Source organism: Ambystoma mexicanum, chromosome 3q (genome assembly GCF_040938575.1).
Source record: "Ambystoma mexicanum isolate Mex_15411 chromosome 3q, UKY_AmexF1_1, whole genome shotgun sequence".
NCBI classification, from domain to species: domain Eukaryota; kingdom Metazoa; phylum Chordata; class Amphibia; order Caudata; family Ambystomatidae; genus Ambystoma; species Ambystoma mexicanum.
The window spans coordinates 6516654-6531185 of NC_090926.1; the positions used below are offsets into that span (position 1 = coordinate 6516654).

At 47.7% G+C, this 14532-nt stretch overlaps 1 protein-coding gene across 1 annotated transcript in view; it reads right to left on the reverse strand.

Annotated features, from left to right (window-relative positions):
• FAM83F (family with sequence similarity 83 member F) overlaps positions 1-14532 on the reverse strand; it is a 207041-nt gene that overhangs the window by 79726 nt on the left and 112783 nt on the right. The window contains exons 2-3 of the mRNA XM_069652931.1: positions 10973-11140; positions 9719-9840 (exon numbers count right to left, since the gene is read on the reverse strand). Coding sequence (XP_069509032.1) covers positions 9719-9840; positions 10973-11140 — 290 coding nt within the window. The remainder of the gene's footprint in view (positions 1-9718; positions 9841-10972; positions 11141-14532) is intronic.

The following is a 14532-nucleotide window of genomic DNA, read 5'->3' on the forward strand; positions in this document are numbered from 1 at the left end:
CTCGGGCACAAGAAGGAATGCAGGAAAATTGGCATTAGCAACTAGCACTGTAGCACAGTGGCGCAGAGGCACCAAACTCGCGATCTGACGCATACTTCTCTCTCACGGCCCAAAGCAGCTGGGACAAGGAAATTCAGTGAAAAGTTTTCCAAAGTTTCAAAGGAAATCTGATGTGACGATGCTCCTTCACAGGTGAAGGTTCAAACTGGACAGTCTACTTTAAGGTAGCACTCCCAAACGAGCCCTTTTGCAGGGTAACCAGGGTGCTTTAAGAGTGATTGGTCCCACCATTCCTAGGTTTGAAGCACCTTCACAGGTCTTCGGAGATGAAGCGCTAATTAGGGCTCTACCAGTACAACAGTGGGCTCAGGGGGCTCAGGCTGCAAACGTTCTGTCTGGTTCCGGATAGTCCATGGGTCTGCTCAGCTCTTCTTGATACCTGGCTCCATCTACAGGCCGATTCGGACCCATTGCTGATCTGCGGGTATGCATTCAGGACCCCTCCTCATATCCACAAGTCTAGTGAGTGTTTGCACCCAGCCAGCCATTGAGGAGATCGGCCCCAATCATGGACCATTGCAGCTCTCATGCTCTCGTGCACACCGACATCCTGGCACCAGTAGTGCGGATTGGGACCAGACTGTCCCAGCCCACTTCCTGGGTACTGTAAGGGAGGCATGGTATCACAAGTATGACACTGACACAAAAGGTACAATTTGTAAAACCTTTATTCAATTATCGGGGTTTGGAAAACTCCTACTTTGCGTATAACTAGGATGGGAGTAGTCTCGACCATCAAATAATAAATAAAACAGTCCTACTTGAGTCAGTCAAATCAAAATGGCCTATACTAACAAAACCTAATGCCTGCCCCATCTCTTATATAAAAAGTGTGTAAAGCAGAATATTTATGCAAAGGAAAGTCAGTGTTAAAATATAAAGAATAAATGTGACTGAGTCAGCACTCCTCTCCACGTTATACAGCACAGAGTGAGGCGGTCCCTGCAGACCAGATGACACACTCTGGCTCAGGTTCTCCAAATAAAGGTAGATCAAAAACATGGATTGAGGCCCGCCTGGCCTTCCACGTTAAAGTCTCTTTTTTTGAGCTTTCAAAACAGTTCAACAAATAGTTCACGCTGGTTTCTTGTTCAGATGGGTTTGGACCACAAAAGTTCACGTAGCCCTCCCGCAGTCGGGCTCAGACCTTTCAAACAACACTTGCAGGGATTGCTTTCCCCAAGCTTAACTCGCATCCTTTAGGGGTTCCCTTCCCCTAACTTATTACACTTCCGGTCTCCCTCAGTCCGGCTCTGACCTTTTCCTGACCTTTTCCTGCTGTCAAAGACTTTCGAATGTTGCAAGAATTCCCAAGGGCGTTCAACCTACCAGCACTTTGAGGTAATACCAATGATATATTGAGCTCTATATAAATGCAAAGTAACATAACATGTGCGTGGCTTTTACTATAGACCTCTGCAGGACCACTTGGACTTTCCCTTCAGCTCACAGTCTTGTGTTATTTGCCCCAGTGTCTCTTGGTCTGGGTAGTTCGGGGTCATAAGCACAAAGGTTCAACATTCACCTTTTACTCTCACCCTTTTCCCGGGGTTACTTTTGATCACTTAGCTTTTTATAATTCATTCACTTTATTGCTTTAAACAAAAACCTTTTCACCTTTCATGGAGACTTTCGAGTGGGCTACTACCTTTCGCCGGACCACTCTGCTACTCAGTATGGTTGGTTTCACAGGTGTCAGTAATTCAAAGTTCATCACAGGCCTCCCTTCTTTCGTGTCTCATCCACACGCGTGCAGCCATCAGTTGTGCAATATAATGTTGCACCTTCAATATTTCCCCAACACACACCGGTTTTTCATGTTGCTTGCCAAATCACCGGCTGTGTGCATTTCTTGCTTGTCTTTGCAGTTTAATTCACGAGTCAAGATTAATACCACAGGCTTGGCCTCACCTCCACAACTCTGCTGTTCATCTGGGAGGGTCGCTGGCGTCCTTGAAATACAATGGAGTCTTCTTATTTGATTTGTCCTTCTCCACTTGTCTTCTGCAGCCTTTTGGAGGCAACAACCTCCTGCAGGGAACTCCTGGGGTTCTCTCCCATTTGCTCTTGTCCCTCGGTCTGTCGTTCTGATCCAGTAGGTTCGCCTTTGGCCCGGAAATTCTGCTCTTGCTTGTGTTCCACCTTGCTCGCAGTGTGTCTCTATATTTTGCCTTTTATCTGTGTGAGTAGAGCCAATTGCTATCAGATTTAAGAACTTAAAGTCAAGTGCCTGACTTTGCCTTACCCGATTAGTGGGACATGTCCAGTGTCATATGGAAGGGTCATCCTCTGTACTCTCAGTAGCCCTCTTCCTGTGTCAATGTTTGTGTAAATAAGAGGGAGGGAGGGGAGTTGGGACATTGGAGAATCCTATAAAATAGAATGGGTCATGGGTACAAGAAAGGGGGGGGATACTGTGTCTCACCATCGGTCGCCTCACCCCACTCCCTGAAGACCCCTCACCCAGGTGATCCTCCCGCACTGGTCCACCCCCATGAACTGGATCTAAAAGCAATGGCCGTGTCCTGGCCACCTGGATGACAAGTCCCTGTGGGCTAGCGGGTGAGACACCCTTTGGTTTCTCACAGTTCCCAAACACGTGAACTGCAGTAGCCTGCAAAAGTTCTGGCTTTCGCAGGCAACTGCATACCCAAAAAGGCATTCCTGGGTCACAAAGATCAGGGAGAAGGCCAATGGATAAAATGACCAAAAGAGTAGACAAAAGACCTTGTGGCACGGCTATGACAGACACTAGCCACAGTCATGAGCCAAACGCGGGAAGTGTGGTCTGGCTCAGTAAAAAGTTATAAAATTACGTGAAAAAGCTTCTGCTGTCACCAGTCCACTCATATGCACATTGTCAGGTAACCAAAAAATTCTTAGTGGATGACTAGGGCCCAAAAACGCAAGGACCCCATTGCGCTGTACAGTAATGTACTTGGCGCAATGATAAAATGTTTCCAAAAGTGGCAACAAAGTCGAAAGACTAAGAGAAACAAAGTTTCTCAGTACGGATAGCCTGAAGGACGTGTCAGTTTCCCTGAAACGATGAGCGAAAGCCCAGTGTTATGCATCTGAAGGCTGTGCTTCACAGGCAAAAGTCAGGTTAGGATGCTGAAACAAAGGCAAAATCTTTGGTAGGGGTCCACAAATATAGAGGTAAAATAGTCGTAAGAGAACTGTTGCCTAACAGTTTGTGTCTGGGTCTGTTTGCCAATATCCGGGATATAGCCCTTCGTAGACCATCAGCTTTCTCTTCCTCTGGGTCTGGTGACTGCCAGTATCTGGGATATAGCCTTAGTAGGCTTTCAGCTTTCCCTCTTCCTCTGGGTCTGGTGGGGTTTGCATCTGGGTCTGGTGTTTTCCAGTATTTGGGCTATAGCCCTTATTAGCACCCTGCGGGGGTGAGCCAACCAATCAGGAGGCTAGGAAGGCAGGCTGATTCTGCCGATCTAGCCCGCGTTACAAGACACCTGATGGACTTTGATTTGATTTTATTTTATTTATAAAGCGCAAAAAATCAGGCCCAGGGGCAACCGGGCACGTACTCTTAAACATGTTACAAAAAGCAGTAGTTACAGTGAGTTACAAAAATATACAGCATATATACATGTACCGAAGGGTACCATTAACAGCGTATAATACAGGGACAGAGCAGAGAGAAAATGTATATTTAGTCTTGTACCCCACATGGAGTCTGGACTGTGTCAAGGTCTCATGAGTCTTGGGAGAGCAGCCATGTTTTAGCATTGTTCTTGAAGGAGTGGAATGATGGTTCAATTCTGATAGGTGTGGGCAAGGTGTTCCAGAGTTTGGAGGCCAGGACGGGGAAGCTCACCCCACCAGCTTTTTGGAGTTTACATCTATGCACGATGAGGCTGTGAGTTTGGGCTGCTCTGGTAGGTCGAGTGGAGGTGTGGCGTGAGAAGCGAGCGGACAGGTAAGGTGGGGCGTTGTTGCTCAGACATTTGTGAGTCAAAGCTAGGGTTTTCAGGGCAATTCTCTGTTTTAGCCGGAGCCAGCGTAAGTCCGATCCGACGGAGGAGATATGAGAGCGTCTCAGGATGTTTAAGGCTGCCCTCAAGGCATTATTTTGTACAGTTTGCAATTTATTAAGGTTAGACTGACTGGTCCCTAGGTAGAGAGCACTACAGTAGTCGATTTTGGCCATAACAAGAGTTCTGGCGAGTGTGATACAGTTGGTGGAGTTTAGGGAGAGTCTACAGGCAGTGATAAGTTTGCAGGTATAGGCCGAAGCTGACCTAACTGCATTTATTTGTCTGTTCAGAGAAAGCGAGGAGTCAAGATAGACCCCTAGCGTCTTAGTATTTTTGGAGACTTTAATGTCATTGCCGTCAATAATGAAGGACTTGTAGGTTTGGTCTAGTTTGTTGAGCCGATGATTTCATCCTAAAAGTAAGAGCTCAGTCTTATCATCGTTAAGGCAAAGTTCGTGCTGTGCCATCCAGGCCTGGAAACATCGTTAAGGGCTTTGGTGTCAGCTGTGTAGTCTCCTGTGATAGGGATGAGTATCTGGGTGTCGTCCGCGTAGTTAGTGTAGGAGACACCCAGATAGCCAAGCACATCGAAGAGGGGCTTGGTGAATACGTTATACAACATAGGGGATACACACAAGCATTGAGGATCGCCACAGTGAATAGGGGAGGGATCCGCCAGCGGTGAGAAGACCCTCATGGATCTATTGCTCAGGAATGAGTGGATCCAGGCATTGGCAGAGTCGGAGAAGTGGGCTGCGGATTTGAGATGCTGGCAGAGTATTTAGTGGTTGACCAGATCAAAAGCCGCGGAGAGATCGAGGAGAAGGAGAAGAGCTAGCTTCCCATTGTCCTTCAGTGACTCCATCTGAGTTTTCAAGTCGATCAGAGCTGACTCCGTGCCATGTTTAGGGCGGAATCCTGATTGTCTTAAGCCCAGGAGATTGTTTAGTTCGAGGTAATCCTGAATCTGCAGGTAGGCTGCGCGGTCCAGGATCTTGAGCAGGAATGGGACTGTAGTGATAGGTCTGAAGTTAGTTGGGATATTAGGGTCAAGGGAGGGTTTTTTGAGGAGTGGGATAACCCATGCATCCTTTAGGTTGTCGGGGACAATACCCGTCTTGAAATAAGCATTTATGAATGCTGTAATGAACGGGGCTAGCTCATGAGATGCTTCCTTGATAATAGGTGCTGGGCAGGGGTCGCCTTGGCAGTTGGAAGGTTTTAAATTGTTTATGATGTTTTCTACTTCGAGAGTAGTGAGTGGGGAGAAGGAGAAAGGTGTATGCGGATAGGTTAAATGTGTATTAAGTGTAGGTGTGGTCGGTAGTTGGTCAAGCTGTAGGGATTTCTGTTTGTCCCCGATTTTAGATTGGAGGGTAGCAATTTTACCCAGAAGTGCTGACTGAATATTGGTGCACCAAGTGTTGTCTTTGGAGCAAGAGTCAGGGGGGGCTGCAGGTGTCTCGAGTTCCTTAAGGATGTTAAAGAGTTCCTTAGTATTGGACTGGGGTGACATAATGCGGTTATTATAAGAATCTTTTTTTGCCTGGAGTACAGCCTCTTTATAGTTAAGGGTGGCTATCAGAAGACTGTCCTTGTGGGAGTCGGAGTGGTGACTTCTCCAGCGTGACTCTGCTGTGCGTTTCTCTTTGCGTAACACTCTAAGCTGGGGAGTAAACCACGAGTTAAGGTGTGCTCGTTGTTTGGGTTTCCTCAGTTTGAGCGGGGCGATAGAGTTGATAGCTGCAAGCAGTGACTGGTTATACATGTCGGCTACGTTGGTGGGGTCTGAGCAAGTGTCAGGAGCGTTATTTAGTGTGGGAAGGATAAGGGGGAGTAGTTTTTCTGGCGTAATGTTCTTTTTATTTCTAGTGAGGGTGGCTGGTGCGACCAAAGGCCTAGGTGGTGGGGCTGCTTCGATGCTGAAAGTGATGACATGGTGATCAGAACACAAGCAAGGGGCGTTAGAGATTACGCTAATATTGCAATTGGTGTCACTAAGCCAGTCAAGGGACCGCCCTTTAATGTGGGTGGGTTCCTGTATGTGGTGAGTGAAACCAAAATCTGTTAAGGTATTAGCTAGGTCGAGGGCCGCAGGATCATTAGGGTCTTGGTGTCCTAGATTGAGGTCGCCAAGAATGATGGTTTGGGAGTTGGATTTAGCATTGTTGAGTACTAACGTAGAGATAACATCCACAAAGGATGTGGGTGGACCAGGGGGTCTGTATATTAGGTGGATGGTAGCCGTTTGGTTAGCTGAGAGTCCGAGCTTGACACAGAGTAACTCTGCAGTTTCCACCTTAGTGCTTGGGATGGTTCTAAGTCCTAATGATTTTCTAGAGATGAAAGCAATTCTTCCACCTCTCGTGGTGCGATCACATCTGATGATGGAGTAATCAGTGGGGATGGCCAATGAGAGTGCCGGGCCGGAAGCCGCGTGGACGGTTCCTCCACCATCTTCCCCACGCCCTCTGATCTTTTTTTTCCAATCCCACCTCCCCAATTACCTGATTGCAGTGGCAGCTGCCACCGCTCCTTCTGCTCTGCCCCGTTTCGCCGCCATGGAAATAATAGAAGAGGGGCTCCGTACTGAGCCCCGCCTTCCATTTCCTTGGAAGACCATGTTTGTATAGTATTTTCTTTCAGTGAACGGGACAGTGCGAGGCGACCTGTGCACGGAAAGAAAATACTTTAAATTAGCCCTGTCACAGTCCATGGGATGGGTGCTAATAGTGTTAACCATCCGTTCCAAGGGCTGGAATGGGTGGTAATGTCCGAGGGCCCTCGTTAAACGCCTTTGCTACAGTCAGGCATTTAACTTGGGCCCCGGGCCATAACCACCCTTTCTAGCCCTTGGAACGGGTGGCTACACTTAAGTAGGCCTTCGGCTTTCTCCATCTGGTGTCTGCCAGTATCTGCGATATAGCCCTTAGTAGGCTTTCAGCTTGCTCGCTTCCTCTGGGTCTGGAGTCTGGCATATAGTTCCCAGATGGCTTTTGACATTCTCTTGCTCTCTCTCTCTAGCCCTGGGCTCAGCCAGAGTTCAAATTATAGCCCTTGCAGGCTTAAACAACCTCTTCTCTGGGTCTGGTCTTCACCAGTGTCCGAGATATAGCCCTCAGGAAACTTGCCACTTACTTTGTGGGGCTCAGGCTTGACCCTCCGGCTCCTCCGCTCTTCATATTGCCTTCAAGCCAGTAACTGTGTCTTTCACCCTCATTGCAGGAGGACTCTGGCCATTATACGTTTCTCAATAGGCCTGATTAATTAAGTGACTAATTTGGGTTTTCCCCCTCGTGGGTGTTTGGCTAGTCACTTTTCTTAGTTGAGCATTCTCAAGTGATTTGCTTCCCTAACAAAGGCTTATCCACTGGCTGTACTTATTGCCTCCAATTTGCTAATTGGAACAGGTTATCCCATGCCTGCCAGCATCTGTGCATTTACAACCCACCCTCGCCCCCGGCAGCCCCCAGTTCCCATTTTGAAGAGATTGGTCGTCCTCCTGGCTCTGAGATGTACAGTTCAGTCTTGGTCTTGGTGTTCTATCAGAGTGCACAATGGTTTTAACAAGGTGAGCCTGTTTTATCCACCCCTGGGGTTGGCTTTGCAGACGGCATGATGTTTGTTTGTGGAAAGCCGACAGTCTACACGAGCGCTCGTTACTCAGTGATCTGTCCTCTTAATGATGCATGGGTGTCTGGGCGGGCAGAAATGTAGTCTTGGACTAGGAAGGGAGGGGGTGAGAGGTTTCAATTCCTTTGTTTCTCAGAATACGGGACCTCTATTGACATTCCCCAAAAGGGATATGGTGTGGAGTTCTGACAGGTCAAGGGGGAGGACAATGTATGAGCTGAGGGCCCCGCCATATTACCCTTCCAGAACATATGTTCAACTTGTAGAGGCTGCTCCCATGGATGTCATTTAGGTGTTGCCAGGGGTCACAACTGCGACCCCTGAGGTCTCCCTTGCAACCCCTAAAAAAGAAAAACATTTTTGTTTTTTTTTGTTTTTTTTAAGATTGAGGCTCATGGGCTTTGGCCAGCAGCATGTGACTGTTTGTTTCTGGAGTGGCTGGTTTTCTGATAGCTATAGCCGGGAAGATAGCTCAGTGGGTTGAGCGCTGGCTGCTGCAATGTGTGTGTGATCTGCAGGTTGCAGGTTCGACTCCCAGCAAGGTCAACTCAGGCTTTCATCCTGCTGAGGTTGATAAATGAGTACCGACACAGGTTGGATGATTTTGTATGTATATTTGTTCTATATGAAGTGCTTAAGCGTAAGTGCTATATAATAACACATCATTATCGTTTGGCCTTGGACGTCTGCTTACATTCACAGTGATTTGGTGATATGGGCCTATATGCACTGATATTAACGATACATATGGTAATCCATTCCTGTATGAAATGTATATCACTTTACGGTGATATCGTAACCATATTGTTCGTAGTGTACTTAGAAACAATGCTATGTGATGCTACTTCTTGTTTTATTAAGGGGTGAAAGGTTGTGTTCCATCGCTTCCCGTAATGTCACTTTGGGGTAGGGGTCAAATGACATCACTTCCTGTGATGTCATCAGAGGTCAAGGGTCATGTGGTGTCACTTCCGCTACCCCTGGCATTTTGGTGAAATGACGTCCCTGGCTGCGCCTCCGTATTATTCCCTGCTACCAGGAAACCTGATGATCTGGGATTCAGAGGGGGGGGGGGGGGGGGGGAAGTCTAGGAAACCCCCTGCAAACAGCCTTCAGGGTACACCTTGATGAGCAGGATGGCTCTCCTGGCCCCTAGAGCTCATATTGTCTATGACAAAGGCGTGCTGGTAAATGTTACTGTCTCAACGTGGAACATAAAAACGCATGGAACATGGAAGGGCAAGAAAGCGTAGAGCATGGAACATGAAAGGTATGTAACATGGAAGAGCACGGGACACAGGGGAGCGTGGAACATGGATCACGGAAAAGCATGGAAGATGGAATAGCGTGGACGATGAAATATCATGCTACACAGGGAAGGCAATTGAAAGAAAATGTACCATAAAAAAGTCCAGAAGATGGAAGCTCTTGGGTCATTGAAACTATGGGAAAGGAGGGAGCATGTAAAATGAGATCAGATGGAAATGCAGGGATCATTGAACAAAGAAGAGAGAAGAGCATGTAAGATGGAATAGCACAGAAGGTTTAAGGCATGGAAGAGGAGCGCAGAACATTGGAAGCACTTGTAAAGCATGCACATTGTAGGAACATGGGAAACAAAAAAGCATGCAACGTTGAAAAGCATGAAATGTGGAGGTCCCTGGATGATAGAACAAGCATGGAAGATAGGAGAGGACGCAAAACGGTAGAGCTTTGCACATGGAAGAGTTAACAGCAGGGTGCATACAAGTGCATGGCAAATAAAAGAGCATGGAGCATAAACGAACATGGAAGCATGAATGGCAAGAAACATGGAAGAGCTTGGAGTAGTGAAGAGCACGGGACACGGAAAGGTATGCAAGAAGGGAACGCTTGGGAAATGAAAAGGCCTGACAGCATGGAACCCGGAAGCTCATGGAGGAACATGGAAACACATGGAAGATGAACAGCATGGAGGATGGCAGTGTATGGAAAAGCCACCTCTTAGCTGTCATGGTAGGGATACAATTGCCCAAAAGACAACTTACCTGAAGGTACCGAAGGCCACTTTGTCTCCATCCACCATGATAAACTTGTGGGAGAGGGTGCCCGGGATTCTTCCCGATGGCATGAAGAAGCCGACGCCGGAAACATAGCGTACTCGCAGGTTCTAGGGAAAGAAGGGAAAGCAGACACGGTTGACTGGATTGGGGTGGAAATCACAGTTAGCAAAGTAACCCGTTCTAACCCTTTCAGCATCTAGACCTACAGGGGAATGGTGAAGACCACCAGAAAAGCCCAATTCTCTGGACAGAGGCATAGCTGTAGCTCCTCCAGGCAGTCTGGGCCCGTCCTGGTATAAATGGAATGGCAAGGACCGTCCAGGGTATTCAAATTAGCAAGAGCATAGTGCTTTAGGTGGTATCCGGTCATTGCATCGACAATCAAAGCATCGACAGCCATACCATCTATTAAGAAAAGTATCTAAGCATCAAATGCATTTTTTAGCTGTAAAGGGTTTAGTTTAATAAAAATTGGTTTTAAAGGTTAAAAAAGGGGGGTTGTGGGTACATTTTTTTTTTAATGCATCAGATGCTTTTTTTTTTAGATGGTATGGCATTAGATGCTTTAACTGTCGATAGAAGGACTATAAACCCTTTAGGTCAATGGGTGAAGACTGTTTGTGCCCAGTTATAACCCACTTGGAGCTCTGTATTCTGCTCCGGTTAATATGTCCTGGTACCAAATAGCGTGGAGGGCAGAGCTCCCGGTGCCTGGGGACAGGGTGATTATATGTCCTGATATGAAACAGCAGGTAGTGCAAAGCTCCAGGCCTCCTTGGACAGGCTGAGCAAATTACGTGTAAAAAGGGAAGCACGGCGCCCCAGGACAATGTTATTGAGATGCCCTAGTATTCAAAGGCAAGGAAAGAACATAGACCCTCTTCAGTAGAACCAGGCGGGTCCCAGTGCATTCCATTAGATGTAAGGGGGAGGGGGGGACATAGTTCCAGGTCACTGGAGTTGCACCCATGGCAGCAGACACAGGAGGACAGGTTCCCGCGGCAATCTGGCAGCCAGTGGGCGAGACGATGCAGCAGAACAATCATGCCTGCAGTTTCTATGGAAACAGTAGGAGATGAAAGGATGGGGAATCATGCACTGGTTATTGCCCAGTAGTTCTGTATTGGTTTCATAGCTGTCATGTAGGGAGTAGGTTGAGGTGCATCCTTTCTAGAGGCGCCACTGTAATAAAACTTTCCACCCTCGCTCCCTCCTGTACCTCCAGGGTGACCCCCTCACCTTCAGTTTGTAGCTGTTGAGGTCCATTCCTTGGCACATTTCTAAGAACAGCTTCACCCCCTCCTGGTCCAAGATGATGTAGACTGGAACCCGCCGCCGGCTTGCAGCCTCCAGCACATCGCGGAACACGTCGCGATCCGTGAACTGGTCCATGACCACTGCAATCACCTGTTTGGGATGTGAGAGAGGCCCAGATGTTTACAAAGAGATTGACAGCCGGACTGTGCATGGGGTTATAAGTTCTGAAAATCTCAGAGCTCCAGACAACGGAGATATCCCTCTGGTTACACATTTTATTTCTGGGCTAGGAGAGCACATCGGTCTCCTCGGTTACACATATCTAACAGTCTCAGCTCTGATCTGGCTAGCTCGGCTGTAATGGCAGAGGGAGCCATTGGGCCTCATTACTACTATGGAGGTAGCCATGCTGCTTTTTGCGGCATGGCTACCCCCAATACCGGGTACCAGGTCCGAGTTCCTTGAATGGGGAAATACCGGGCCATTCTGACTTTGGAGGTCCATCCCCATTTGAGCTCCCATAGGGCTCAATGGGAATGGGGAGGATGCTAACAACAGGCCCGTTATTGACGTGCCTGTTGTTAGCATCCTGGTCTGCTCGCGGGACCCGCTAAGGACGGTTGGTTTTACCAGAGCAGGTTTTGAGAAGTCTTCTGTTTCAATGTCGTGTCACCTGCTCTAGAGCCTGCAGTCCTGGTGGAGCGGTTACCATGCATCACCTGCAAGCGACTGCAGCGGGTGAGACTTTGCAAGCTTGACCTCACGGCAATGGCTTTAAGCGGGGAAGAAAAGAAAATACTCCCGTTGTTTCCAACAGGTGACCACAGATTTACTCCTGTGGGACTAATCCCAAAGCAATTCAAAAAGTAAATGTCACAAGCAAGTGTGAACATGCAATCATTATTTCCAAAGAAATACTTTGCTCAAATTCAAAAGAAATGTTATACAGGGACACATGCTACATAGGAACACAATACTAAGTTGAAAAGAGCAACTTTAATTCGTGTTTTGAGCATCACACTAGATTCAAATAAAATAACCAATTTAGGAAAAAAGGGTCTCGTTAGCAGTTTCATATGTACATACAAGTGCGGGAGAGCTTCGAGCAAATTACAATCACTTGCTTTGGCAAACAAGAAACAGTGTACCAAAAGGGATGCACGTTCTCAAAGCACCAAGCACTTAAACAGCAAGTGTCCAGTCCTAGCCATGTTAATTACGTCACTTCACATTTGCCGGCGCGCCTCGTGTCCAGTATCTGTTTTCAAGGCTGCTTTTTCTCGAAATTCATAAATATATATATATATATACATATATATATATATATATATATATATATATATATATATATATATATATATGATAACCCACAATGCAATACTTCATCAATAAGCAGTGGCGTCGCCAGGAATCAAATTTAGGAGGGGCACAGAAGGGGCGAAAGACAAAAGTAGGGGGGGCACAGACAAAAGTGGGGGGGCTAAGAAAGGTAATGTGTGACGTCACAAGCACTCCTGCAGAGAGGCTTTTGTGCAGACCAACTGCCCACACCCCACTGCACCGACTCCCATCAGAATGCAGGCACAAAACCGTTCAGTTTCTAATGGCCCATCATTAGCAGTTTAAGTGGCTCGTGCTCATGTGCATACCGATGCCAGAATGCATACCAAGATCACTGCTCGCTTTGAGACAAAAGGAGAATATTTGCTGTGTGATCTGCAGACATTTGCCTCAGTGAGTGTCACAAATAACACCACGAACAGAGAACAAAGTCACTGCTCGCCTTAGGTGGGGGGGGGCACAAAGGGGGGCCCAAGATTTCAGAGGGGGTGCACGAGCCCCCCTCCAGCCTCCCTCGGTGATGCCACTGTAATAAGCAGCTGCTGCCTCTACTACGACAGACTGTATCCTGCAACGCTGGGAGGACATTTGAAACTACAAGGAGACAGTTTTAGACTTTGCCGCCTCACCAGTCACTTCACAGTGAGGCTAAAAGGAATACCGTTGTTTGTAAACTCTATATATTGATTCGCCTTTCTGAATTTAGAGGTTTTCACTTTTTTGTTTTTTATGTGCATCGCACTGAAAGAGCATTTTTTTCTATCTTTGGGAGTGGGCTGGAAAAGGGAAAGTGGGTCTGCAGCTCCTCTGTTTCGGTATTGGGAGCTCTGACCTACTGGCTATACACAGTCTGCTGCAGGGCACATTCGAACCAGTGGCGCCTGGTGACTGGAGGGGTGTAAATACTTCCCAGTAACTAGACAGTGGGGAGGAAGCCCGAACCCACCAAGGTGGGTAGGAACCATACTATTTACAATCGGTCTGTATGGGAACACATGGAAAATGCAGATGTCGCCCAGTCACACGCACTACTCAGGTGGGGGGGGCATTGTACAACACATTGCTACACTCCCAGGGAAAGGTGTTCCCAGAATATATTCCAAACTCGATTTTAAATGGAAGGTTTTTGTATTGGACCGAAATTCGATTTCAGTCATCACCCCATGGAGCAGCTCTTCCATCCACAATGCGCCACCTACCTGCTGCCCGCAGCAGGTAAGTAGAGTGGTGGTGGGGGCCGCGCAGCGTAGGGGTGGGGAGGGTAACCCCTGAAAAAGTCAGAAAGGGGCAGTGGCGTGTCCAGGGAGTGGTCTGGGGTAGCACGAGCTACCCCTGAAATCTGATTGGCCCACACCAGGTTCCACCCCATCATCCTAAACTATGATCATTACACTTTAATTACTAACTAACAATAGTGTCTTATATTCCTGTGTTTAAAGTAGATATAGGTAGTGGAGACAAATAGTAAATGAATGCTATGCAGACGTGTGTGTCTGTGTAGGCGCGCGCGCACACGCGCTCGTACTTCATGCCACCCCAGTGCCCCACTTGGGCCACCCCAGCAAAGAGAGTCTGGACAGGCCACTGGAGAGGGGCCAGGAACCAAAGACTGGCCTTGCTGGTCCCAAGCCTGCATTCTGCAAAGTCTGCCTTTTGTTCCCAGCTCTTAGCCATCAAACCATAAAGACATACAGGATGACTTGGTCAACGTGTTAAGATGCTAGCAAAACACTCTTGCCTCCCTTAAGTGACCACATTCCTAGGCCAGAAGACGCAAAGCAATCGGGACACCGATCATGAAAAACGCCAAGCAGTCGCCGACGGCCTTCGCCAGCCACTCCCAGTACAAAACACGCATCACTTCCACTACAGCCCTCAGCCCTGCTGTATGTCCAACCTTGTAAAATATGCGTTCTGCCTTCTAACAGACAAGCATAATAAAATGACACAGTTAATTGGCGTCGGATAACTTACTAAAGTGCCGACCCCCCAGGTCTGCCAGCGCCCTCATTATTCCGTGAAAATCAGGATTATCGTGTTCAGTCTCCTTTACGAGTTACGCAGAGCAGGGTGATAATCTTTTCACTGTTTTTTGGCGCAATTGGTGACGCATCAGGTACGCCTCAGCGAGGAGTCCTGGGTCCTTCACTAATCGCGCCAACCCACGCAATAATGCCCATCAAGAACAGGTATCAGCTGAA